The sequence below is a fragment of the Malania oleifera genome, chromosome 1, assembly GCF_029873635.1.
Source record: "Malania oleifera isolate guangnan ecotype guangnan chromosome 1, ASM2987363v1, whole genome shotgun sequence".
NCBI classification, from domain to species: Eukaryota; Viridiplantae; Streptophyta; class Magnoliopsida; order Santalales; family Ximeniaceae; genus Malania; species Malania oleifera.
In genome coordinates this window covers 146353547-146380521 of record NC_080417.1, presented here as the reverse complement: position 1 = coordinate 146380521, position 26975 = coordinate 146353547, and the positions used below count along the sequence as shown (strand labels likewise).

Genomic DNA, 26975 nt, shown 5'->3' with positions numbered 1-26975 from the left:
TAATTTTGCATAAATGATGCTTATATTTCATTTTAAATCAAAATTACCATAATATTGAAAAACATACTTCAATATGTATATATTTTTATATCAATTAATTTACATATCCCTGATGTGTTCTATCCTCATTTTTTTCAACGTTGTCATATCACTGTGCTATTATCATGTCGTATTTGTGGCTCGTGTCAGTGTCGGTGCTTCCTAGAATCTTATTAGTCTCACTTGATTCACCTCTCTTGTTCCTTTTGTCTAGTTAATTGTTTTTGGGAAGCTTAGGTGCTGGGGGCAATACCCTCTTGCAAATAGAGGGCTGTCAAATACTTGCTATCTCAGCCTAGTTATTCTAGGTCTACCCTTCCCCCCTACTGCCACTATTATTAACTAGTCCACACCTCCTCATTGGTTCGTTATTTGTCCTACATTGCAAATGCCCAAACCATCTTAATTGTCCTTCCTTTGTCTTATCTTTGGTGCTATGTTTAACTTACTTCGTTCATTCATACCTTAAATTTTTAATGTTATACCCCTCATCCTCCTTGGCATTCTCTCTCTCTCTCTCTCTCTATATATATATATATATATATATATATCTGGCTTGAATGATGCAAACTCAGGCAAAAGGTTGAAATTTTCTAGAGAGATATTTGGCATCTATTGCAACACTTCACCATGGGTCTGGTGACTCTGGTCATAACTAAGCAGTTCTGGGCATTGATGCTCAAATTGGGCCATTGTGATTGAGTATTTCTTGTTTTAATTATACCAGTTGTGATTATCTTTGCTGTGTCTGCGTGTGTTACCTCTGCTATGCCTGGCAGAACAAACGCAGGCAGACACACAGAGAGAAAGAGATTTGGGGAGTGGGCGGTGGGAGAGTAAGGGAGCATCAGTGTTACTGATTGGATAATTGATTTTTATTCTTGCTTTACAACTTCTTATTTGTCTAATCTTCATTCATATATTTGCAGTTTTTTCCATTGCTGCTAAAGCTGATTGCTTGGAATGGAGAAAAGTAAGTTATTCTATTTTGTCTCAATTTAATTGCCTAGCTGAACCCCTCCCACCTTTCTTCCAAACACCAAAAAGAAAAAACCTCATTAAGTTTTGATTAAGTTCATTTTTCTGATTGGGTTGTGTTTTATCGTTCAATCATGGCTAATTAAATATAGTATGGAGGGTTTAAACTAATTGTTGATTTCATGCAATTTTTCTTTTTTCTTGCCTAATATTTTTCTTTTCCTAAATAAAAAGACCATCTAATATTAATTATTTTATGTTTTGCTTAGCAAAAGATGCCTTGGTAATGAGTTGATAGGAGGTTCGCATGAAAGATGGCCACGAGAATACCAATGTATGAGGTTAGTAATAGGAAGGGATCCGTTAAGGCTGAGTGTACTAAGGCAGGTATTGGAATGAGATAACCTTTTGAGGAGAAATGAGTCAGCTTTGATCCGATGATGTCCAAGTGTTTAAGAAGAAATTATGAGGGGTGGGAAGCGATGTGAGCGAGGTTACTTTAAGGAAAAGGAGAATGGAGTGATGATTATGAGAGTGAGAGTGATGTTATTAGTGAGTTTGTTTGTGATGCCGACTTATTACTTGATGAGGTCTGGAAACAATGTCTCCATATTCATCTGATTTAGTTGGTGATGTTTCCCATGTGCTATCAGTGCACTCAAAGGACTGAAGGTAATATTATTTTTATGAAAGATGTCACGGGTAAAGAACAAGCTGAACAGCAAGATCTTGATCAAACCAGCTGCGGTATTTTGCCTAGCTCTGTGTCTATGGCAGAGATCGACGGAAAGGATATTGAAGCTAAAAAAAAATGATCGATCAGATAAGATTGTAGCTGTCATATCCAGCAAGTCTGTTTGGATGAAGAGAAGAGTAAGGTGAATAAAGGTCTGTGGGAGCTATCTAATTTGTGCTGGATTAATTATGATGGATCTGATGGAGGCAAGAATCAAGTTTGTGAGGATTTCTGGTTGGCTACCTTTTTTAAAATTCTATTTTCTCTCTTGATGTAATTCTTTCATTATGAAAAAAAAAGATGTTTTCTATTGATTTGGATATTGTGTCTGAAGTCCAAGATCAAAACCCAAGCTCCCACCTATTTTCCTCTTACATGAAACATGTTGCTCCTTCCTGTTCCCTCACACTGGTGGTCGATTACACCCATTAAACCATCACCGACCATCAAAGCTACTGGTAAATTGCTGGAGCAGGGTGAAATCCACAGAAGAATGGTAGATCCTAGGATTTCACTGCTGACTGGAAAACTAGCATTGGTGGATCTAGCGCCTCAAAATTGCAGCAGCAAAAGAACAATAAGAGGAAGAAGGACAAATGTTGGTGCTGGCAGCAATTTGCAGCAAGAAGGTTCCCATGAAGGCCTGTGGCAAGTTGCAGCATGAAGATACCCATGGAGGTTGGCAGTAGTTGACTTCTGATCCTAGTCTAAACATTGATTTCTCAAAGAACTGCAGAAGAAGAACGGAAAAGAATAGTTGAAAATAAAAAGCTGAACAATGGGAAGAAAGAAGAAAATGAGGATGAGGAGGTGGAGGTGGAGGTGGAGGAGAGGAAGAGGTGCACCATGGTTGCAGGCTGATTGCAACTGAAATTGACCAGTTGCTTTCTTGCTTTTTTCTTCAGCTGTAGTCTTGGAAGATGTTGAACCTGGTGAAATTGTAGCTAGTGTGCAATTTTTCTTTTAACTTTCTTTCATTTTGTTCTAAATATGAATTTGATTATTCAAATGCATTTTTTGTTTTTACTTTTAGTAACTAAATTTAGATCTAGCTATCCAAACACATTTTCTTGTGTAAAATATGTATAATACAATTTTCTCCTTTCTTGTCCAAAGATATTAATCAAAACATGTTTTTTATATGGCTAAGCAAATGGGGTCTAATGATCAGGAGGTGGTTGAGCATTCTTTTTCACTGAATCTATTGCGTGCTTTTCGGTCTTCAGTCAAGAGGGGTCATAGGTTTTGGGCCTGGGATGTTTTATTGTTAATTGTTTTTTAATTGTTTGACTCTGTGGTTCACGTCTTTTCCTCTCGCTAATCATATTTTGGAGAGCCAAAAAGATTTCTCGGAAGGTCAAAGACTCAAAGCTTTTATTTGGTTGGTAATCCTGAATAGAGTTTAGCATCAACAATTTGTTGCAGAGTAGTTGGCCCTATAAGGCTTTATCCCTAGATGCTTGTGATATGTGTTTGAATGGGTAAATGACTTGGCATTTTCCTTTAGAGGAGTCTTCCCTTGGCACAAACTTACTAAAAGTAAATTTGGCTTGCAGGGAAATTTGAGGATGCTTATACGTGGTTGAGATGTTCTCTGGAGAGTCCTTGGAAGTATATTTCGCAGATAGATCCTCTTTTTACCCCTCATACTAAATTTATTGTGTGTAATAGGTTCCATGTTTGGTTTTGGGAAGACATTCGGGTGGGTGATCCATCTCTTTGCACTTCATTTCGTCATTTGTAAGGGCTCTCCTCATTGCACAATGAACCTATTTCCTCCTATTTAATTGGGGATCATTTCTCTTGGGACTTCCATTTTCATGGGTTTCTTAATGAGAGGGAGGTGTTGGAGCTTTACATCCTTGATATGTTTATTGGAGTGTAGTTGTCCTTATTCTGGATGGTCAATCAATCGTGGGTCCTTGATTCTTCAGGGGAGTATTCTTGCAAACCTTTTTTGAGCATTTGACACAACATATCTTCCCTGCATTATCCTATTATTTGGAAGGCCAAGGTTCCCTTTACAATTAAGGCTTTTATTTGGTTAGTACTTAATAGAGTTAACCCTGACTATCTATTGCAGTTGCAGTGTAGGAGGCCTTTTAAAGCTTTGTGTTGGAATGTATGTTGTTTATGTTTTTACAGTTCAGTATCTGTTTCTCACTTGTTCCTTTCTTGCTATTTTTCATGGAGGGTGTGGAATAATTTATTTATTTATTTATTTTTTTTTGTGGAGAGAATTGGGTGTGTTCAGAGTTGTTGAAGGATATTTTGACTCTTTTTCTGGACTTGGGGGGAGTAGAGATGGTTCAGTGTTGTAGATGTGCAGGATTTTTTTTATGTTTTGTGGGGATTTGGTTGGAGTGGTACACACATATGTTCACAGAAAAGATGTCTTCTTCTATGCTTTGGTTAGGATCCAGTAGTTGGCCTCATTGTGGACTTTTGCTGCTAGTTGCTTCAGAGGACTGCTCTTCTCAGTGCTACAGCATGACTGCCCTGCAGTCCTATTTTGATTTTTATTTTCTTTAGTTCTTTTTTTAAGGAGGATTTCTTATGCACCTTTTTTCTGTTTTATTCCTTCTTCTAGCTTGTCTTTTCTTTTGTATTTTTTTCGCCTTGTTGATTTAGGAGGATATCCTATCCTCTGTGTTTGTGTCTCCCTTTTCTCCGTAAATGAAATTTCTTTTTTCTGTAAAAAAAATAGTTGTGGAATCATTGGGATCAAATTGTGAACTGTAAGATTCTTTGAAGCATAAAAGGGGGGAAATAGTATAGTGCTTATATATGAGAAACGATTGTTTGAAAATGTTAAAAAATGGTAAATTTAGAACATAGATGTGGAAATTGGTGGTTTATCTTAAAAGTGGAGTAACATTGATATATTTAACCAAGAGAAACCCTTAACAATTGGGCATGGTTTGGTTATATGGTTAAAATATAGAGAACTATTTAGGCTAACAAAGGGAAGTTGGTGATGCACCAAGATATAAAATTGACCCAAACAGCAACCCATAGTCATAGATTTGATTCAGTTATTCTTTTTATTGAAGGCAAAGAACAACCTAATATACTTTTTTAGTTCATGGATAATTAATCATGATTTACTGAGAAGTGAATTGTGCTGCTGACTACTTGTCCAAGCTGCAGTACACCATATATGGGAGCAAGAGTTGGTTTGATTCTTTTCAAGTAGTAGTCTTGAGACTCTTGACTTTAAAATTCTGAGGAAGATGCTTGGGCTGGATTTCCCACCCTTAACTTGAGGATGGTGTCACCTCCTGCCCACTTGTCATGTGCTAGACGCTTCACACCTTGTGAAGGGCTGTGCGACATTAGTTACAGCACTCTTGCTTAACTAGTCAGCTGAAAGTTACCACGGTTTCACCACAAGAAAACACATTCACAATCATCGAATGCCAAGTATGCAGAAGAAGAAAGCCATTGTGATAGGTAATGAGAGTCACATGGTAAACTGTAAAGCGACACAAGTTATTTTCCACACCTCCAAAGGCAATGTGTGTTAGCGAGTAAGGCAAGTAGACTAAACACATTTACAATGATAGATGAACACTCGCCCTCCCCTAAGAGCTTTCTATGCTATTTTAGTGTAGCACTAGAAAACATTAAAATGACCGAGGAGTCGATACTCCTATTTTTACACTAATGTGTTATTCTACTCAAAGAATAACAACTACATTACTATTTATCTGTTGGTTACCATCCCATGTACACAAGATAAGCGGTGATAGGCAAGTATAAATCATAATGCCCTAGACAACCTTGGCTCATGACATCATTCCTCACATCACCAAAATAAAGAAGGGTAAAGGCTATTGTCTTTTATTTTGTGTTGGTGATTGGGTTAGATGGCCAATGCCAATCTTCTAGTTGAAAGAAAATTCACAAACAAACAAACGAACAAAGATTTGAAGAAATCCCTGAAAGACATATCCCAATGTGCTGTGAAATTAGCCATGGACACTTGACACTCTTGAATGGATCTCTAGATATATGACATTGTTAGATGGGTGTCTTTGTCTCTTTTTGGCCCAATATACAACAACAACAACAAAACTAAGCCTTAGTCCCACTAAGTGGGGTCGGCTATATGAATCATTTTCTTTCAATTTATGCGATCATGGACCATTTCTTTTGATAGATTTAAGGATATTAAATCCTTACTCACTATCTCCTCCCAAGTTATTTTAGGTTTACCCCTAGCCCTTCTACTACCTCCCACAATAACTAAGTCACTCTTCCTTACAGGTGCACTATAGGGCCTACGTTGTAAGTGTCCATACCATTAGAGTCGTCCCTCCCTTATCTTCTATAGGAGCTGCACCTAACTTACCATGAATATGTTCATTCCTTAATTTATCTTTCAATGTTATACCACTTATCCATCTAAGCATTCTCATCTCGGCAACTTTTACTTTTTGGATATTATGTTTCTTTGTTGCCCAACATTTCGATTCATACAGCATAGCTGGTCTTATAACTGTCATATAAAACTTCCCTTTCAATTTTAAGGGTATTCTACGATCACATAGCACACTTGAAGTACTTCTTTATTTTACCCAACCTGCTTTAACTCTATGCATTACACCATCTTCAATTTCTCCTTCAGCTTGCATAATAGATCCAAGGTATCGAAATCTACAAGTGCTATTTATTTCTTCATCATCAAGTTTAACTTTGTCTCCAATATTTCTCCTATCATTACTAAAATTACATTTCATATATTCTATTTTATTTCTACTTATCCTAAAGCCTCTAGATTCCAAAGCTTCTCTCCATAATTCTAACTCAGCCTCTACTCCGTCCCTAGTTTCGTCAATTAATACAATATCATCTGCAAACAACATACACCATGGAATCTCCTTTTGAATACTCTTAGTCAATTGGTCAAAAAGATAAGGACTCAAAGCAGATCCTTGATGTACACCTATGGTAATTGGAAATTCTCTAGTTTCTCTATCTATAGTCCTTACACTAGTCATTACTCCATTGTACATATCCTTAATGACATCGGTATACCTACAACATACACCTTTTTTTTCTAAAATCCACCATAGAACTTCCCAAGGTATCCTATCATATGCTTTCTCAAGGTCAATAAATATAATATGCAAGTCCCTCTTCTTTTCCCTAAACTTTTCCATTAATCTTCTTAAAAGATAAATAGCTTCTGTGGTAGATCTCCCAGGCATAAAACCAAATTGATTTTCTGAGATCTTCGTTTCTAACCTTAATTTTTGTTCAACTTCCCTTTTCCATAGTTTCATCGTATGACTCATAAGTTTAATTCCATGATAGTTATTACAATTTTGAATATCTTCTTTATTTTTGTATATAGGTATTAAAGTGCTTTTCCTCCATTAATCTGGCATTTTCTTAGTTTTTTCAATTGTATTAAATAAATTAGTTAACCATATAATTTCGTTATCACCCAAGCATTTCCAAACTTTAATTTGGATGTTATCTGGTCCTATAGCTTTCCCATTTTTCATCTTTTTTAGTGTAAACTTAACTTCGTTAATTCTAATTTTGCGAATAAATCTTATATTTTTAGTTTTTTCCTCATTTGAGCCTTCTATTTGATTTTCGTTAAACAACTTACTAAAGTAATTTCGCCATCTTTCTTTAATATCTTCGTCTTTAACCAGGACACTATCTTTAGAATTAGAAGTGTGAGAAGTGAGTCCTTAGATTGTGGGAGAAAGATGGTTGACTAGTTCCCTTGATTCTTTTAGGAGTCAAATACGACTTGGCAGCAAGAGAGACCGATGAGCTTGTTCTTTTGATCAATCTGCTTCATTCTTTTTAGTTCCAATCGTGGAATGACTAAAGAGTTTATGGTTTAGATTCTTCTGGGTCTTTTTTCTTGTAATTTTTTATTTTCTCTTTTGATTCATGCCCCTAATGCTACTCCTTTTGCTCCTTACTCCTCCATTTGGAATGCTAAAGCATCCTCTAAGATTAAGGCCTTTTTGTGGGCAGGGATCTTGGAAAAATGGAGAGACTTGTTCTAACATTGTCACTTCTCTTGGTCCCTTTGGAGCAAATGTTTTGGTATTTTTGGAGAGAATTGGGTTTGCCTTTCCTCATTGGAGGCTTTTAGCTCTTTGACGTTTAAGGGTCTTGGAAAAGGGGAGGAGAGAGGCTTTCTGGTAGTGTTCCACTATGGCTATCTTTTGGTGTATTTGGTTGGAGAGGGATGCCAGAATTTTTGAGAATTTGGATAGCCCTCTTAACTTTCATTGATTTAGAGTAGTGCGCCACATAGGTTTCAATGAGTGGTTTTTTTTGGCATCTTCTTCTGGTAGATTGATAGCGGGACTGGTGGCATTGCTTAAGTAGAGCTCTGTAATATTTGTTTTTTAGAGTTTTTATTTTGGTCTTTTTTTTGTTGTTGGGAGGATATCTTATCCTCCCTGTATTTCTTATTTTTACTTCTTGTACTATTTTCCTCTTTCTCTAATAAACTTCTTCATTTACAAAAAAAAAAGAAAAGAAAAATACGACTTGGTAGCGTCACTAAAATCAGAGTGTTGGATTGAGAAACAGAATTATGGACTCTGGATCATTGCTATAACATTTGGGTTGTTCTGTTTATTTATTGTTCCAGAAAATATTTCCTATTTTCTTTTCCCTCCCTGAAGCAACATTTTGTAACAAGAAATTTATTTTTTTAAAAACAAAATTACCTGGCTTTTAAGAGTAGATAATGAGTTTTGATTCATGCAATTACTGGTGATGCTTATTTGTCTGACTGCTTTAGAGTTTGTAATTTATAGAATGGTTTTTCTTAGGGCTTGTTTGGTATCGTTTCTGTTTTCTGTTTTCTGTTTCTATTTTTCTATAGTGAAAAAACAGATTATAAAAACATGTTTGTTTCTTTTTTCAATTTTATGTTTTTTGTTGCTGGTTTTCAGCTGTTTGCCAAAAAATTGAAATTATTGGATTAAATTATTCATTTTATACACTTTTAAATTAAAATAAAATTTAAATGATCATATGAATTTAAATATAATTAAAATAAAAATGTACATAAATTTCAAAATATAATAATAAAGCTAATTACAAAATATTTTTACTATTTTTCAATTGTCATGCCTAATAAAATTTTTTTTGTAAAGTTCATTTGAAAGTAGAACAATTAATTAAAATAATTATAATAAATTTTATTTAGTAATTTTTTTACGTGTATTATTTGTAATTTTATTATTTTAATCATATTTTTATAATATTTTGATTTGAAGATGAAAATGAGCTTTTTTTTAATTAAGTTTTAAATTTATATTAGTTTTATAAGTGTTAACCAAACATGTTGGTTTCTAGTTTTTAGTTTTTGTTTTTGGTTTTTGGTTTTCGCTTCTAGTTTTCATTTCTCTAATTTTTGACAGTGATACCAAATGAGCCCTTAATGAGTGGGCATTGGTTTTATCATTATTCCACCATTTTTTTTTTTAAAAAGCAGGCTGCAAATCTATAGTAAGTTTTTTTGTTTGAACTGGTTTGAAAGTATTCAATATTCAGTTAGCATCTTGAGGTGCATAGTATCTAATGTAGGACAAATAAGGGAAGATGGGGAAATTTTCTTAGGGGTTAGGAATGGGAAATTAGGGATTCCGACTGATTAGAATGGTAATAACAACAAAGCATATAAACATTGAAGCTATTGACGTATGAGATGGGTTTGTGATTGTCTGCTCTTGGAGGTTATGAATTTGATTTGATGGTGCTTAGAGCAAAATGGAAAAGGCCAATGTAAACTAGCTAATTTTAAATATTCTATAAATTATGATGGAAAGAGCTTGAAAAAAAAGGTCTTTTGAACTAGTGATGATAAGTTTGAGTTTCTTTTTTCTCATCCTCTTTTTTTATTGTATATCTTCTTCTTTTCAATATATATATATGTAAACCATTAGCTTCACATTTTGGTTTCTAGGAATCACTCTTGGGGAGAAGAAAGTGTCATACTTTTTAGTGTTTCTGATGGAAGGTGTTTGAAGCAGGCTCTTTTGAACACGCTGCCTTAATTATTTTCTGTTATTTTCTATATTTTGCTCCATCTTCTGTTTTGTTTTTGCCTTAGGGGGCTTGGCTGGTTGCTGGTCCTTCTCTAGTTTGTATCTCTCTCTCTCTCTTTTTAAACTTCTTTTGCTATCAAAATAAGGGAATGGGCAGGCAATCAAAGTCTAATTACAGATGCTACATTTAAAAGGAAAATGAGACAATTGCTTGGAATACCTGTACTTTTTTCTTTCATTGTTGGTGACCAAGTTCCTACTTGTCAAATTCTTCCTACTGGTTTGTAACTTCAATGTTCTGGTGGTCTGTGTTTAGCTTTGTCGTCTTTGCTCAGATACATCTTATCCTATTTCCACTTTTCAAGTATGTGGTTTCAAGGCACCAACAAGCAACAGGTTGAAGGGGGATAAAAAAAACTTGCCGTTGCCCTCTCTGATGAGGCTGTCTGGTTATGAGAGTGGAGGATGCCATTTTTTATGCCTACTAATAATTATGTCTCTGACTCCTACTTATAAGTTTTTTTAGGGTGAGAGCGTGATGGAACTGTGAGGGACTTCATCTCATCGCCTGCTTCAGTGGGACCCAATCCTGTGTTCTTGGAATGACGGACTCAATCTTGTATGGCCCCATCAGTGTTTGGGATCAAACTAAAACCCTTCATGCATTGCATTAAATTCTATTAATTCCATTTCATTCTATTTTTTTAGATTTTTGGTTTCAATTTTATGTGTGAAGTTGGTTTAGCTCGGAATTTTTATCCTGGAACTTAAGTTTGTGAGGTTATCATTTGTTATATTGCATGCAGTGAACCATCTAGAACTCCATGAGTGGTTTCTATGATTCACCATCTACTGAATCCAGGATTAACTGACTATTAGGTATCTAATTTGAAATGCAGATTTAAAAAATCATTTCTGAAGATTTTCCCTGGCTTGATGTCTCCTGGGTCATTTCTTCCACTATTCCCATCACTGGTAGACCTGCCTAGTGAGTTATTTGACTTCACTACTATTTTCCTCTGTTTTCATCTTCATCTGATAATCTCGTTATCTTTTAGCAGTTTTTACATACTCTAGACTGAGCATGTGTTTGTCCTTTTTGGCAATCATAATTGACAATTTCTAGATCTCTTTGCAACTTGGGCAGTTATAATTAAGAGTTCCATCCATTTCTCATCTCACTTTGATGCAAGGATTCTTTAATTTGAATGACAAAAAATTATAGTCAGCAACCGTTTGCCAATTTCTCAACCCGTTATATTGCGTTTTACTTGCTTATTAAACACTAAATGCTTATTTATTATTAATTTATGCGCCTTTGTGATTGTTCATCTTCCTTCATTTTTAAGGTCGTCAAAATAGCTAATGAACTCAATTTTGGGAGTGAATTTTATGATTAATTGGCATATGCATTGTAGTCTGATGTTTAGCATTTGTTCTAGTTTTAATTTTCTCCAAAAAGTTCAACATATTACCTGAGACTGCTTTTATTTTTCAAAAACTCTAATGTCTCTGAAATTTATGTACCTGCTCGCTTCCCTTAATATACACTTTTGGCAACATCCGGTGTCTAATCCACTGTTTGCTGTTTCCTTTTGGGCACATACTATTGAATTTTAACTCTCTACTGCTAACCAAAACTATGGTTTTCGCACGAGACACTCAATCGCATATCGAATCATCTTAAATTTCCTTTGGGGGAAAAAAAATAAAAAATTCTGAGATTTCTACCACAATGTGGTTCTCTCCTCTCTTATCTTGTAGCTGCTCCTCGTGATGCAAATAGCTGTAGGAATAGAAGAAAAATTCAAAAATCAAGATTGAGGTTTCATAATAGTATTTTCACTACCTTCTTGACTCGAATAATTGCAAAATCTATAAAATAGTTAATAGATTGCTGCTGTGAATTTCAGTCCAGTAAATAGGGCATATTCCAGGCACAACAGAAAATTTATCCTCATATCAGTACCCAATTCAAGGTGAGACTTAGCAGAGAACTAAGAGAACAGTCAAGAAATATCAAGCCCAAGGCCAAATCAACCTATATTTTAAGTTACAGATGCAAACACCTCAAATCCACGCTAGATCTGAACAACTACGTGTTTTTTGGCAATGCCTAAGAGCAGTTACAGTGGCTTTATGCTAGCCTCTCATGCTTTTAGCAGTGATGGAGGGACTGATAGGCACCGCAAGGTTGAATCCTCAAAACCCAAGCCCCCAAATCATCACAACCCTAGCTGGTTTGGAGATAATGTCTGCAAAGAAATCTTCTCGAAGTCAAAAGCAAAAAAGGCTCCTGGAAAAGTGGCTGAAGGCTCCTACTTACACCAATCCCATTGTTTCCAAGAGAAACCAACTCCCATTTTGCGCATAACCCTCTCTAAAAACCACTTGTTTTCTAAAGCCCCACCAAAAACAAGTCTCATCACAAACGTATCTGAATATTACAAAAGGACCACCAAAATAAAGCCCCAAATTCAGAAATTACTGGAGTATCCCCACCACCGTAAATAACAACAGTTGATATAAATGCTATAGAAGATGACATAAAGATTGTGGACTAGCATCATTCCCCCCCTTAAAGGACTTGCCTTTGTGCAAGCTGTCATCTTGACTGCGGGCACATGTCAATGCCAATCTTCATGAATTCCTCCTCACTAATCCATGAATTCTCATAATCAGGTCTGCCAGCCCATGCTGAGATACCAAATAAATTCCAGCCCTACTTTTCACCTCTTGCATTTGTATGACACTGTCAATCCTTTCTTGCTTCCAGGAGTGGACTTTGGTTGATTTCTTGCACTAACACTTTGTTTTAGAGTATTCTGATCACAATGGAATGGGTACAAGTCAGTCACATTAAATATTGGTGATATATCCAAGCCACGAGGGAGTCAACTTCATAGGCATTTCCACTAAATTTGCTCAAAACTTTGCGTGGTCCTTTCTTTCGCTTTCCAACTTGTGGTAAGCACTGCTAGAAATCTCTCTTTCTGAGAGAACCATCATTTAATCACCAACCTGATACTCCTCAGATCACAATGTCAATTAGCTGCCTCCTTGTACAGTTGGTTCACACATCTTGGCATCCCTCAGAATAAACCCCTATTGCTTAACTAGGACGTCTGATGGTCAGGCTTTCCTTTTCACATGACTAGAAATCAGAAGTGAGTGTCATTTTTTCCTTTGATTTCATGCTCTTTATTGCCCTTTTCGCCACATCTCCTTTATATGTAACCATTTTTAAAATTTTCTTTACTCAAAATTCACCTTTATGATTGCAGTTCATAGCCCAAATCCTCACTTTCTTTTTTTTAACTTGCAATTGGTGACCAGCAGATTTCTTTTGGCTTGCATGTGAAGATTTCCTTTAAACTTGTTGAACATCCTGCACATTTCTAGCATTCTTGGACTTCTATTTTTTTTTTGCTGTCTCACTCTTGATTTGGCTTTGGCAACAGCAACTACTTCATCAAGATCTTGGAGCATATGCTGATCGTCAATAGCCTTATTATTGTGGCAACTGTTTATGGGAACAGGGCCAACATCAGTGACACAACTTGCTTTATTTTTGTAAGACCACTCATATATTTAGAGTGAGTAAATGTATTGAGAGCTTCTTGTGCTATAATTTGGTTCCAAGGTTACACTGGAGATTACATCAAGCCCTTCTCATCTAGAGTGACATGTGGGTTTGTTTTAAAACTGGCTCTTCTTTTTATCACCATTTTGTCAGAGAAAGATTAGGTACTGGCATGCTCATCATGGATAACACTTTAGCCACTTTGCCAAGGATGACCGAGTAGAATATGGCATGTTTCCTTCTGTACTACATAACACAAAATGTGTTCTTGCTGAAAAATTGATCATGCATCTTCTTGTCACGAATACTTCTTTCCCTTTATTGGATGGAAGAATGTGATGTGGCTCTTGGTTTTCCACCACTTCAAGCGTCAATTGTTCCTCCACTACTTCAGCCAGTTGATTTTGCAACCGTCACTGTCAATTACTAACTTCCAAAGCTTTCTCACTACCACGCATGTTGTTCTAAAACAAGTCTTCTACCGCTACATGATCTGAATATTTTCACAATCTGTCTTGTGCTCTTCTTTAGAGGTTGCTACTGCCATATTACTCATTTTATCATGCAAGGTCTTCCTTCTAGTAGCAATAACCAAGGTTTTTACCTGTTAGTGTTTGGGGGTTGATTTTAATGTCATTAGATCCATTAATGAGAATTTGGGAGGCTCTAGAATCATCTCAGGCATGAAGCCTTTGATACTTTTATTAGAGAGTGTGATTTGAGGGGTATTTCACTCTTGAATGCTCAATTTATATGGTTCGTTGATGGCATTAGGTCAATGTCTAGTATGATTAATAGGTTCTTGTTTGCCTCTATTTCTGACCATTGTGATGCAGGGCAGCATCAAGGATCTGCAGCCAAGGACAGAGATTAGAAGAAATTGAAGATAGGAAGGAATGGGAAGAGAGGAGAGAGGAGATGCAAGAGGGAACCACAAGCTCACTTTCAGTTCAAATTCATTAACAACCTCCTACATGGCTTTTACACACTATTTATAAGAAAGCTTGTAACATCTAAAATTGAACATATACCCCTAAAACCATAGGAAATTACAAACACACCCATAAAATACACGAATGTTACAACCATGCCTCCAAATACACATAATCCTATACTAATTAAACTAAACATACAATAAGCTATTAACTAAACCCAGCAATCCCTTGACCCAATTCATTTGAATTAATCTCAACAAGGGATTAACATGGTCCGACTTCTTGTCCTACATCAAATCTCCCCTAGTTGGAAAAAGCTAGACCTCGAATTTTGAGATTTTGGAGGATTAGAAATAAGAAGCAAACTTGGACTCTTCAAAATCTAGTGCTTGAGTATTGGCATCAATGAACACATCGGGGTTGACAAACTCAACAGTAGGAATGTTTGAAAGACTTTGGATGTCTTCAAACACATGCATTTCCTTGCTTATAGTGTCTTCAAGTTGAGTGACTTTGACATGATAAATAATGTCAAATTTTTTGTCTTGGTTGGTTGTTAGATTGGGCTTCAAAATGATCTCTTATCATTATAGTGAAAGACGTCTGCATTCTCACGTCCTTGAGTCACACCCAAATCATCCAACCAAAGAGTACATGGTCAATGTAAGGTATGATATCACATCAAACATTATCAGAATAGCCCCCATTTGCCCTTCCATTGCTATTCTGCCTTTCGTCTATTTTCATGTAACTAGTTAGGCATAATGGTGGGGGTTCTTGCTCCTTCTAGATTGAAGGGAAGTCCTTCAATCTGAGGTTGGATGAGGTAGGGAAGGTCGAAGCTCTATTCATTCTTTAGAAGAACCATAAGTGCAATTAGTGGGTTCGTCTCTCTTCAGGAGTTGCTTCATGTTTTTCTCAAAGGTTCTTGACTCTTGCTGGTAGGTTAGACAAAGGGTCCCGAAGGTTTTGAGTGGGTTATGTTGATTATTGGATGGGGATTCATGTGACTAGGGTAGGGAATTTCATGGAATTAGGACATAGATGGAGGGGTAAGACTGTAAGAAGTATTCCATTTTTGTTCCTGAAGGGCTAAAAGGGAAAGGGTGGTCTCAATTTGGGGATGCTTTCTTTGCTCTGGAGGGTTCATGTTAGTCTGGCTCGAATGGAGCAGATAGCAAGAAGTTTTCCAAATTTCGCTCTTGAAGTTAGGTCATTGTTGGAAGCGTAGAGGATGGTGAATGTGGATCGATTTATAAGAATTCATAGGAGAAGGTCTGTGCTCGCTGCGGGGGAAGGCTGTAAGAGGAATTCATTTAGTTAGCTTCTCAAGTACAATCAACAACGTTGAAGGTGATGTTGTCGGATGAGCAGTTGTAATCTAAGGCGTCTAGGGTTTCTCACATGGATGATGGGTAGACGAAGATAGAGGCCACTAGGGTTTCTTTGGTGGAAGATAGGCTGAGGGAATTGGTGTAGGTTGGGCTTGGATTATTGTCTATTAACATTGATTTGGGCCAGCTACTTGAAATAAGAGTTTATTGAACTCTTTGATGGGCTTTTTGGTTAAGGAGACCCAAAAGTAGCCTTTTGATTTAAAAATGGGCTTGGGCAGTGGGGGAACTTATACAGAAGAGTAAATGGGCCACTTATTTGGGAAGGCCCAAGAGTGTTTCAGGCCCCTTAACATAGGGGAGCCTTTTCACCCATGATTTGGGATGATATGGGGGTTCACCTTCCTTCAGAGCAGCAACATGTCAAACAGTGTCCTTCGAATGAAGTACAAGGTGATCCGATTTTGTGCTCTTCTTTGAATAACAACTTCGATGGTCATGATGAGGGACGCTCTGATAAAAGCAAAGTGCAGGAGACGGAAGGAGGGAAGGTGTGATAGGTCTAATGCTTCTCCTTGGCTGGAGGAAAATGACATTAGGGGGAGCTTAAGAAATGTTTGGGGGAAGTTTGACTCTTAAGAATTTTATTTCTTGTGAGTTGGAAAACCCGGATTTCATCTTTGATTCAGTGGGAAATCAAGCTAGAAAGGGAGTCTATTCGGATAATTTGAGGATTGGTAAGGTGTACACTCGGAGAAAGAAAATGCATATGGGTTTTGAAGGGAAGAAATTTACTAAAGATAAGCTAGAATTATCTAGTGAGAAAATGCATAAAGTTGTAAAGAGGGATTTTAAAGTTGTATTAAGTATAGTGGAAGTGCCAAACATTGAGATGGTAAAGTTGGGCAAGGAAAGTGAGAGATCGGAGATGTTTCAAATGAGGACAGCATAGGGCTAGTGATTTTGAATGCGAAAAAATTCTATTTTTGGACCATTAGAAACAGTGTGGATATTCTTCCGATTCTTCTATTGATCATCTTAGGGATTTGTCTTATGTGTCGCTTCCTCCTTTAGAAGGTTTAGAAGATATTAATGTGTTCGAAGATGAGGTCCCTCGTGATGATAAAAGGTTAATGATGGAATTCAGCTTGCTCCTATTCAATATGAATTTCTTGGGAAGGACATCGATACTCAAACGTTGTTGCATGACTTGGGTCTCAGGTTATTTCATCAAGGAGGTAACGAAGTTAGGCTTGATGGTGGCAAATCCAAGGTGAGGAAGGTTCAGAAGGAATTAGCTGATTTGAAGTGTTCGGTGAATTATGATGGGAAGGGTTTGAAGAGGGGATTTCTTGGCTCATTATTGTAGTTTTTTATTTTTTTGTTCTTCTTTTATTCTTTATTTTTTTCCCTGATTTTTATTTTGTTTTTTATTTTACTTTTTTAAGGATTTAGTATCCTTGCTTCGATTGTACATTTTCTACCTTAATAAATTTTCTTTTATTATAAAAAAAACACCTATTTGGATAGGAACTTTACATCTTTGACAAATATACAAAATAAAGTTATCCCAAGATATGTCATAAGGCTTTGGGTGGGGTTCCGGATGAAGTTGCATACAAGTTATGAATTTGCGACATTTTCTCGACACTAGAAGGTATGGAATGGGTTGATATTATGACAGGGTATAAAAAATCCATTTCTTTGTCCAGTAAGATGTCACCATGTTTCTGGATATATATATATATATGCACTGCAACCATATAACACCGAAAGCCCTTAACACAATTTGCCCATAAGCCTGACTCCCAAATTCTCAAGAACTGCCTGCTATTCACATGTAGTCTGAGCACATGCAGAAATTAAACAGATTCATATAAAAAACCGACAAATGCAGCAATGCGAACTGATTTTTACAGTTAGCAGTGACAAATCGAGGTTCCAAAGTGCTGTTTTGTGCCTGAAAACCAAAAATTCACGCTGCAAATCAAAATCTCAGGAGAAAACAACAAATTTTCATGGGTGGAACAAATTTATCTTGAGTTTGGTGGTTGCAGGATGTTCTGGCAATTTCTTCACGTGCGTTGCCTGCACATGACGCACATTAGTTGTCGGAGAACTTTCCAGTGAAGAGGTTTATGGCAGAGGTAGATCAGGAATGCAGATTGCAATGGTGGTGGTGGTGTGATGAGAAAAGCACCGGAATTAGGGATTTCAAAGGGCTGTCGGCTGGAAAGTTTTCTTCTGGCACATAGAACTTCTCCGGTGATCGGATGACAATGAAACTTCTGGATGTGGTGCATGAGACACTGCAAGCAAGGAATGCATGTGTTTGAAGACATCCAAAGCCTTTTGAACATTCCCATTGTTGAGTTTGTCATTCTCGATTTGTTCATTGATGCCACTTCTTCAAAATTACTCTCCAACAAGGGGTTACTCATGGTCCTACATATTGCCCTACATCACATTGTAGGACCATGAGGCCCTACTCCATTTAGACTTGAAAACATGTGGCTTCTCATCCTGATTTTCAGAGTTTGGTTAGGAATTGGTGGGGAAGTGTTGTGGTATTTTGGGAAGGTCTTGTTTTATTAAAAAGTTTTGAGGCATTTGAAAGAGAAGTCGAAAATCTTGAACATGGAGGTTTTTGGTGATGTTTGGTCCATAAAAAAGGGATGGTTATTCTTGAGGATTTGGATGCGATTGATGGATTGACTGTAGAGGGACCTCTTTCTAAGGCCATTGTTGGTTGATGAGTCTAGTTGTACAATGAGTTTGACCAAGTTGTTTCAAGGGTAGAGATGAGTTAAGGATAGAAATCTAGAATGAATTGGTTCAGAAACGGGGATTGTAACTCTAGACTTTTCCATGAGGTGGCAATTGGTAGGAGGAGAAGAAGCTTTATTAATGGACTTGAGGATGATAGGGGAGAGGTTATTTGGGCTCTTGAATTGCAGATTTGATTACTGACTGTTGCATGAATCTCTCTTCAGAGGAGGGCGAGGGAAGAATTAAGGTTGAGGGGTTGGGTTGGTGTCCTATATCAGCTGATAAAGCAACTTGGTTAAAGGGACCTTTTGAGAAAGAGGAGATTAAGAGCTTGGTTTTTGAGATGGATAAAAAGAAAGCTCCTGGGTTGCATGGTTTTACTATGGCATTCTTTCTAGACTATTAAGAGATCTTGAAGAGAGACCTTCTTAAGGTTTTCCTCGTGTTCTTTGACATGGAGTGGTATGAAGGAGTACGCATTCTACTTTTATTACCTTGATGCCCAACAAAAATAGCGTGCTTAAAGTCAAGGACTTCAGACGAATGGTAACTAGTGTTTATAAAATTTTGACTAAGGTTTTATCTAAGAGATTGGCTATAGTTTTGGACGTCACTGTGTTTCTTAGCCAAAGGTGCCTTATAGAAATCCTAGTTGCTGCCTTGGTAGCAAATAAGGCGATTGAAGATGCAATTTGAATTTCAAAGGAATTAGAGGGTCTAGTGTTGAAATTTGATTTTGGGAAAGCTTTTGATAGAATGAGTTGGAATTTCTTGGACAAGGTTATGGCTAGAAAATTTTTTGGTTTAAGATGGACAAAATGTATTAGAGGGTGTGTATTTCATGTTGTGTGTTTTGTTTTATTAAATCGAAGAAGTCTTGGTTCCATGCGTCCAAAGTATAAGACAGGAGGTCCTCTTTCTCCTTCTCTTAACCATTGTGGTTGATAGTTGATCTCAGGGTTGGTAAAGGGGATTAAGGTAGGATATGATGATTGTGTCATGCCATTTCAGTTTGAAGGTGACGACATTCTCTTCTTTTCAGAAAACATGGGCTGCTTCTCTAATTTGATAACTAATCTAATAGGTGTTCGAGAAAGCATTTGGACTCGAAATCAATTTCTTTAAAGAGTGGTTTGGTGGGCCTTGGTATTAATGTGGACCCTTTTGTTATGCTAGCTGGTTCTGTTGTTTTTGACTTGGCCCATTACGGATTTAATGCCCACCTAGGTGGTAATCCCAATGCTGAGTCTTTTTGGGACCTTGTTTTTTGAGAGAGTGGATAGGAGACTAGATGAGTAGACAGGAGCTTTCTTCACTTTAGGGTATCGTATTACTCTTCTCCATGATTGTCTGTCCTCTATCCCTCTTTATTATATTTCTCTTATTAACATTCCTGTGAAACTAGGGTGGAGGCTTGAGAAATTAACGAAGGATTTCTATTGATCACTGTGGGTAGGTCTAATAGGGAGGGAGGTTTAGGTATTGGTAATTTGGTATCCAAAAACAATCTTTGGTGGGGAAATTATTATGGAGCTTCCCTTTAGAACCTAATTCTCTTTGGCACAAGGTAATTCTTAATAAATTTGGTTTATACAAGATAGGTGAGATGCTAAAGTGGGAGTTAATATTACTTATTTGAGTCCTGAAAGTTTGTTGTCTCAGATTATGATTATATCCTTCCTAAAGTCTAGCATACAGTGGGTAATGGTGAGCAGATTCGTTTTTGGGGGGACCATTGGGTGGTGGAGATGCTTTTGGCTATTATGTTTCGTCATATTTTTTGGTTATCTAATGTCCATGATACCCCTATTGTTGCTTGTCTTCTTTTGCAAGAGAATGGGCATTCTTGGGACTTCCATTTTTGGTGAAATATTAATGAGAGATTAATAAATAGGCTCTCTTGACCAGTTTGCTTGACTCTTCATGTTCATTTGGGGACTGATAAAAGGGTTCGGAGCTTAGATCCTTCTAGGGAATTCTCTTCTAAATCTTTTTTCTCCTACTTGACTCATGACTACTGTGGATCTTTCGCTTTGCATTCTTTGATTTGGAGAGCTAAAGCTCCCTCGAAAACAAAAGCTTTTATTTGGATTGTCATACTTGAAAGAATCAACGCCAATGATAAATAATTTGCTTCAGAAGAGATTGCCTAATAAGGCTCTGTAGCCTGATGTTTGTGTCCTTTTTTTGAGGAGTGGAGAGGGCTGTTGGCATCTGTTTCTTTGATACCCTTTCACTTTGGTTGTTTGAAATAAATTATTTGGTATATTTGGTGAAAACTGGGTTTGCCTCTCCACATTGAAGGCTTTATGTTCTATTACATTAAGGGGCTTTGCAAGGGAAAGGATAGGAAAGCATTGTGGGAATGCACTGTTATGGCTATTATTTGGTGTTTTCGGCTGGAGAGGAACACTCGAATTTTCAAAGGTGTGGCTACTGCTAACAGTTTGCTTCAGAGTAGAATGGCTTATCTTGCGCCACTATGGGTGTTGGCAAATGACTTTTTTTCATCATGTTTCTTTGGAAGACTAGCAGTGGGATTGGTTGGCTTTGCTTCATTGAGTTGTCTCTTGGTGTATGCAGTGATCTTTGTAACTAGTTACTATTGATGTAAAGGGAGGATTTCTTATGGTCCTTGTTTTTTCTTTTTTCTTTTTTCTTTTTTTTCCCCTTTTTTTCTTTTTCTGTACATTCTTCTCTCTTCTAATACAATTCTTTGTTTACCAAAAAAATAAATAAAGGTCAGTGCATGGCCCAACTATTTGGTGTGTAAATGGTGAGCAGCATTCATAAAATTTTCATTGATGATGAATTAATGGGGAGATCCTGTCATAGATCACTTAATATGCTCATATTATACATGTACTGTACACTGTGCATGTGGGTTCCTATTTCTTGAGGTGTGTGTGCGCGTGTGCGTGCACATGTAATTCTGTACCACAGGTATATATGCCAAAAGAGAGTTCTTCTCTCAAGCAGGGTTGTTCAACTTATGCTTTTGGAGCTAATATTGATTGTTTTGAGTCACTGATTTCCTGGCTTTTGTCAGTCAGATTCACTGACTTGCCTGTCTGGCTATTTTTGCAGTGGGTCTTAATCTTGAAAGTTGAAACTGATTCAAAATTAGTGTGCTTGACAAGTTCAGTAAAGCCAAGCTTTTTAATTCAATTGAGCTCAGCAGAATTGTATTATCCCAGCTACTTACAATTGTACTTATATATATATATATATATATATGCTATTTGGCCCATATCTAGGGCTGTGTCTCTGACTAAATCAAGGATAATTATGTCTGGTCTTATAATCACGGACAATTGTATCTTCTCTCATTTCCTTTGCCCGCACAATTTGGGTGGTGCTCCCTTTCGTTTTTCTTGTGTTTTCAGCTTGAATTGAGTTGCTCCTTGAACTGGCATTGTCACTCTTTGTTGCACATGAACGGGGAAGAAAAAAAAAAAGGATATTGGTACAATAATTTCTAAAATTCTGTAAAGCACCTCCTCTGAACTTCCTCTCATTCTTTTCCTGTTGAGATGTTTGTTTGAGTAGTTACAATTAGTCTTTTCCTTTATTTTTTTAGCAATAAAAAAACCCAAATATGAACACCTCTAATTTGGGAAATTGATCATTATAATTTTGCGTTTACTTGGGTTATGGTTAATCTGCATCATGATGGATGAAATTTGTACTTAATAAAATAAGTTAGCTGCCATTTTGACAATTCATTTTTTGTATGTTTAGTTCTTGTTGTGGCATTGGAAAAGGTAGAGCGTAACTCAGGATCACTAATTGGCAGCGGCATAGCTTCAATCCAGAAGAGTACGGCTCCTGAGGTTATTTTTGAAACCTTATAAATTTAAAAGAGAGAAGCCAAAATTTGGGAAATAGTTCAATTGAGGATGCTGCTTTAATCTCAATGCAGATGCTACTCGCATTTATGGATGAAGCTTACACTGGTTCAACCATCGGAGGTGGAGGGGCAGACTCTGAATCTGAGGACAATAATACTATTGATGTAGCTGATCCTTTGTTTCTTGACCTTCTTAAGGATGAGAATGATGGCCTTGCTGTATGTCCACATCCTTATCTTTTGTACTGCTCTTTTGGTGCATCCTATTATGTTCAGATGAACTGTGCATAGTAAAATTGCACAGTGGTACTGTTACTGCATCTATTGGGTTTGTTGTACCTAAGAATCTTGATTCTGCGTTGTGATCATAAAAGATTTGCCAACCTTGATTATTTAGTCAACCCATGCTTTTTTATTCTTTCTACTAAGCTCTGTTTCAATTGGTCAAACTGGTCCAAAGATATTAGAATTTTGAACTTATGGATAGTTTATTTTATTTAAATTTCAACGTTATGATTTCTGTTTGAAATAGTTCTTTCTGGACATCCGAAATTAATGATTAATGGTTGGATCATTGTTTATATTTTTCAGGAACGCCAATGGACTTCTCCAGGGATAGTCACTGCATTACAGGCTGCTATTAATAACACCCAGTCTGATAGGCTGAAACAAACACTCAATATGGCCCCTCAGATTCTTGACACATATTTTTCAATAGCACTGCGTGACGTCAACAATTGTATGTTAACATAATATTCATACATTGTCATCTACAGAATATCAATTTTCATTCTGTAACAAACCACCCTGCCAGCTTGACAACAACAACAAAACCAAGCCTTAAGTCCCATTAGGTGGGGTCGGTTATATGAATCCTTTTCTGTCAATTTATGTGATCATGGACACCATTTCTTTTGACAAATTCAGATCTATTAAATCCTTAGTATCTCATTCCAAGTTATTTTAGGTATACCCTTACCCCTTCTACTGCCCCTTACAATAACTAACTCATTCTTCCTCACTGGCGCACTATGTGGCCTGCGCTACAAGTGTCCAAACCATATGAGTCGTCCCTCCCTTATTTATCTTCTATAGGAGTTACACCTAACTTATCGTGAATATGTTCATTTCTTAATTTATCTTTCAGTGCTATATCACTCATCCATGTAAGCATTCTCATCTCAGCAACTTTTACTTTGTGGATATTTTGTTTCTTTATTGCGCAACATTATGATACATATAGCATAGCTGGTCCTATAGCCATCCTATAAAACTTAGCTTTTAATTTTAAGGATATTCTACAATGACAGAGCATACTTGAAGTACTTCTCCATTTTACCCAACTTGCTTTCACTTTATGCATTACATCCTCTTCAATTTCTCCTTTAGCTTGATAGAGATTCTAATATTTATATACATCTCTGCTGCAGCATTGATCTGTGCTTTAATCCCTCTGATTATGTCAAGAAATGCCACAATATTTCCTGACAAAATTTTCTCATATGAGGTACATTAATAACTTTTTAATTTCAGTTTGTCTTTTGTGATATTCTTTTTGGAAATTTAATTCCCAGGGGTTTGGGGTGTGGGTTATGGGTGATTGTAGTAAATATATAAAACAAGTCCTATGGGTCCTGTAAATCAGTACCAACCAAAATAATTTGACAAAAAAAGTTGGTAGTTCCTTGAATGTTGAGTTGTTTGTGGTTTTGGTGTTTATGTAGGCTTGACTAGTTTTTCTGTTATATATTTTATTTCATCTAGCTTCCTCTTTGGTTTTCCTTTGAGGCTCGTTGCTTTTAATCGGAGTCTTATCTTCCTTTCATTGGTGCGTATGCTTAAATTGATTATCCATTACTCTTTTAATCACTTGAACTAGACATTAGGAGATGAAAGGGATTGATGTAGGACGGGAATGGTCGACCTATGTCCTACGATTCAACCCTCACACAAGCACATACACTTAAACACTTTAACTTAAGAATTTAATTATCCGAACATAAACACAATAAATCATGCTTTATTTCACATGTTCAAGGATTTTGAAAAGGTGTATGACTTGTCCAACAATTAAGTCCCAATTGGTTCTTTCACAAAAGAATCAAGTTATATGCTGAAAAGTTGTTATTTCAAATATTCAAGAATAAAAGTTCTATGTTAGCAAACTAATATTCATACAATTGATTTTAACTAGCAAGTACCAATATTGCAATCTATGCATCAAATGGGTTATTCAAAGATGTGATTTTAATCTACTAGCAAGGGTTCACAAGATATAGCAAAAGATTCAAACACAAGTACTGAAGTTATCAAGGGATTGATTTGGATGACTTGATGTTGTTCCACACGTGGTTAGGTCACACCGTAGGTCCTTTGTACAAGCTTTGAATCACAAGATGAACATTGCAATGAAGTGTAGATGATCGTCGTGTGGGTGTATGAAGGTGCTGGCTGTGTGGTGTTGATGGTGGCCGTGAGAGTATTAGATGGAGGAGGGGTTGATGGAGTTGTTGGATAGTTTAGTGGTCTCTCACCACTTGATCTCCGGAGAGAACGCCGTAGCCTCACACTACTCACTCACAAGGAGAGGGACAAGCTTTACAAGCTTAAGCAAAGAAATGTTTCTTCTATATTCAACTTCAATTTCATATCTTGTTCTTACAATAAGAAGGCTATTTATAGGCATAGCTTGGGAGACAGCATTAAACACTCAACAACTTTCAACAACTTGCAACAACTATTAACCTAACACAATTAATACTTACTAAAAAACAAGGAACTCCAAATCATAAGCACACAAGTCAAGCCTAGTTGTCTTGCATTATTACAATTCAAATTTGAAATTTAAACATATTCCAAAAGGAAGGTCAAAACCGTGTGAGGCCAATTGGAGCCATGTGAGGCCCACATGGGTTTTGAGTTGGACTTTGCTTCAATACTTTACTTGGGTCTTCAAGCACCTAATAATCTTGAAATGACGTATCCACGAAAAATATAAACGAAAAATATAAATTAACACAATAACAAAGTCTTCACATAAAAAAAATCTTCCACCAAAGAAGTAGAGGATATTCAATTGATCCCATGTGTTCCTGCAAAATAGATATAAACAATAGTGGACATCTGGAGGTCGTCCACTCCACGTGTCACTATGTCAGCAAAGGAGTGGACATTGGGAGGTTGTCCATGTGTCATCATATCAGTAAAAGGGATACATAAGGCATGTTGATCCCCATCAGGGATCCACAGAGTGCTCAAAAAGCAAAACAATGAAAAACACTGAACTAACAAAATTATCCAAGATCTAAGCCAACGGATGATGCTGTAAAGAAGAACTGAGTTGCCCAAAGTTCTTCCCTAATATGCACTCTGTTCCTAGTGAAAGAATCAACTTAAAAGCATGGTTGAGAGCACAATCCAAATATCTAAATAAATAAAAAATTCTTTTAATGATAATGAAGATCATCCAAGGACTTCATATCTACTTTTGGCTCATTTAAATGTCACTTAGATTATCCAACGTCTTGGCTCAGATATGGATGTGATTTTAAAAACGTGTTCAAAGACAAATTTTTACGAGGCACAGAAGCAATCACAAACCAAACAACCAAACAAGCAACTAAAATCAAACACAAGATCTATAGTGGTTAACTCACACATGATCTACATCTACTCCTTAAGAACTCTACTTGGGTATTCATTATTCCAATTTGATGTAGGAAGGTTCTAAGTAGCCCTAGTCCTATGGTTGACCCTCTTTGTAGCACACACACAATATCATAATCTATGGGAAGAATTGAATTAACCAAACATGAACATCACAAACATATTCTAATGATCACAAGTTGTTGAGGTTTTGAAAATATATATGATTTGGTGTAAAAGCCCTTAGTTGATCATTTCATTCAAGTAATCAAGTTCACTTTACAAGATGTTATTTTAGAAGCCTTAGATCACAAATCCTAGTGTACAAATCAAATATCCCTAAGCATGGTACTAGCAAGCATGTTCATGATAAAAATTTAGGAAGATTCAAAGAGAATGATTTTTCAATCAAGGATTCGGGTAGAGTTTCAAGGCTTACAAGGTACCTCTAGGGGCTATTTTAGATGGTCACAAACAAGGAATTGAAATGAGCTTACCAAAAGGTTCGGAATGATAAACACCAAGACACATGAATACTCGATCACACCATGAACAAGCTTGTTGATCCTTAGGAATCTTGAGACAAGAATGAATCTTGAGGAAGGTTGTGGCTGTGAGCTATGAAAGTGGAGTGGGCGTGTAGTGTTGATGATGACGTTGATGTTGTCGTGGTCTCTCACCACCCAATCTCCGGGGAGACAAAACGTAGCCTGAAACTACTCACTCACAAGGAGAGGAACAAGATTCACAAGTTCAAGCAAAGACTTTCTTTTCAATTGATAATGCAAAGATACCCTTTACAATACAAATAATGACATATTTATAGCCTTATATGAGCATGCACATGACTTGCACGTGACTTCTTAAGAGATTAAAGAAAATACAAAAGTAAAATAAAAAGTTTAAAACATAGGTAATGAGGTTCCTAGGAAATAGTTTGTCATAGGAAATAGGTGCCTAGGAATTAGAATAATAATGATAGTGGAGTCTAGGAACTTAAAATAAATAAATGCTTCTTGTGAAAACAAGACTCTTTGACTTGCAAGTTGTCATGTTTCTTGAAAAACCAA

General features: G+C 36.6%; 1 protein-coding gene across 2 annotated transcripts in view; it reads left to right on the top strand.

Annotated features, from left to right (window-relative positions):
• Positions 1 to 26975, top strand: part of LOC131145673 (uncharacterized) — a 43456-nt gene that overhangs the window by 11639 nt on the left and 4842 nt on the right. For both annotated transcript variants that reach the window (XM_058094876.1, XM_058094882.1), the window contains exons 5-10: positions 969 to 1012; positions 10689 to 10777; positions 22152 to 22243; positions 22333 to 22479; positions 22852 to 22999; positions 23691 to 23767. In XM_058094876.1, coding sequence (XP_057950859.1) covers positions 969 to 1012; positions 10689 to 10777; positions 22152 to 22243; positions 22333 to 22479; positions 22852 to 22999; positions 23691 to 23767 — 597 coding nt within the window. The remainder of the gene's footprint in view (positions 1 to 968; positions 1013 to 10688; positions 10778 to 22151; positions 22244 to 22332; positions 22480 to 22851; positions 23000 to 23690; positions 23768 to 26975) is intronic.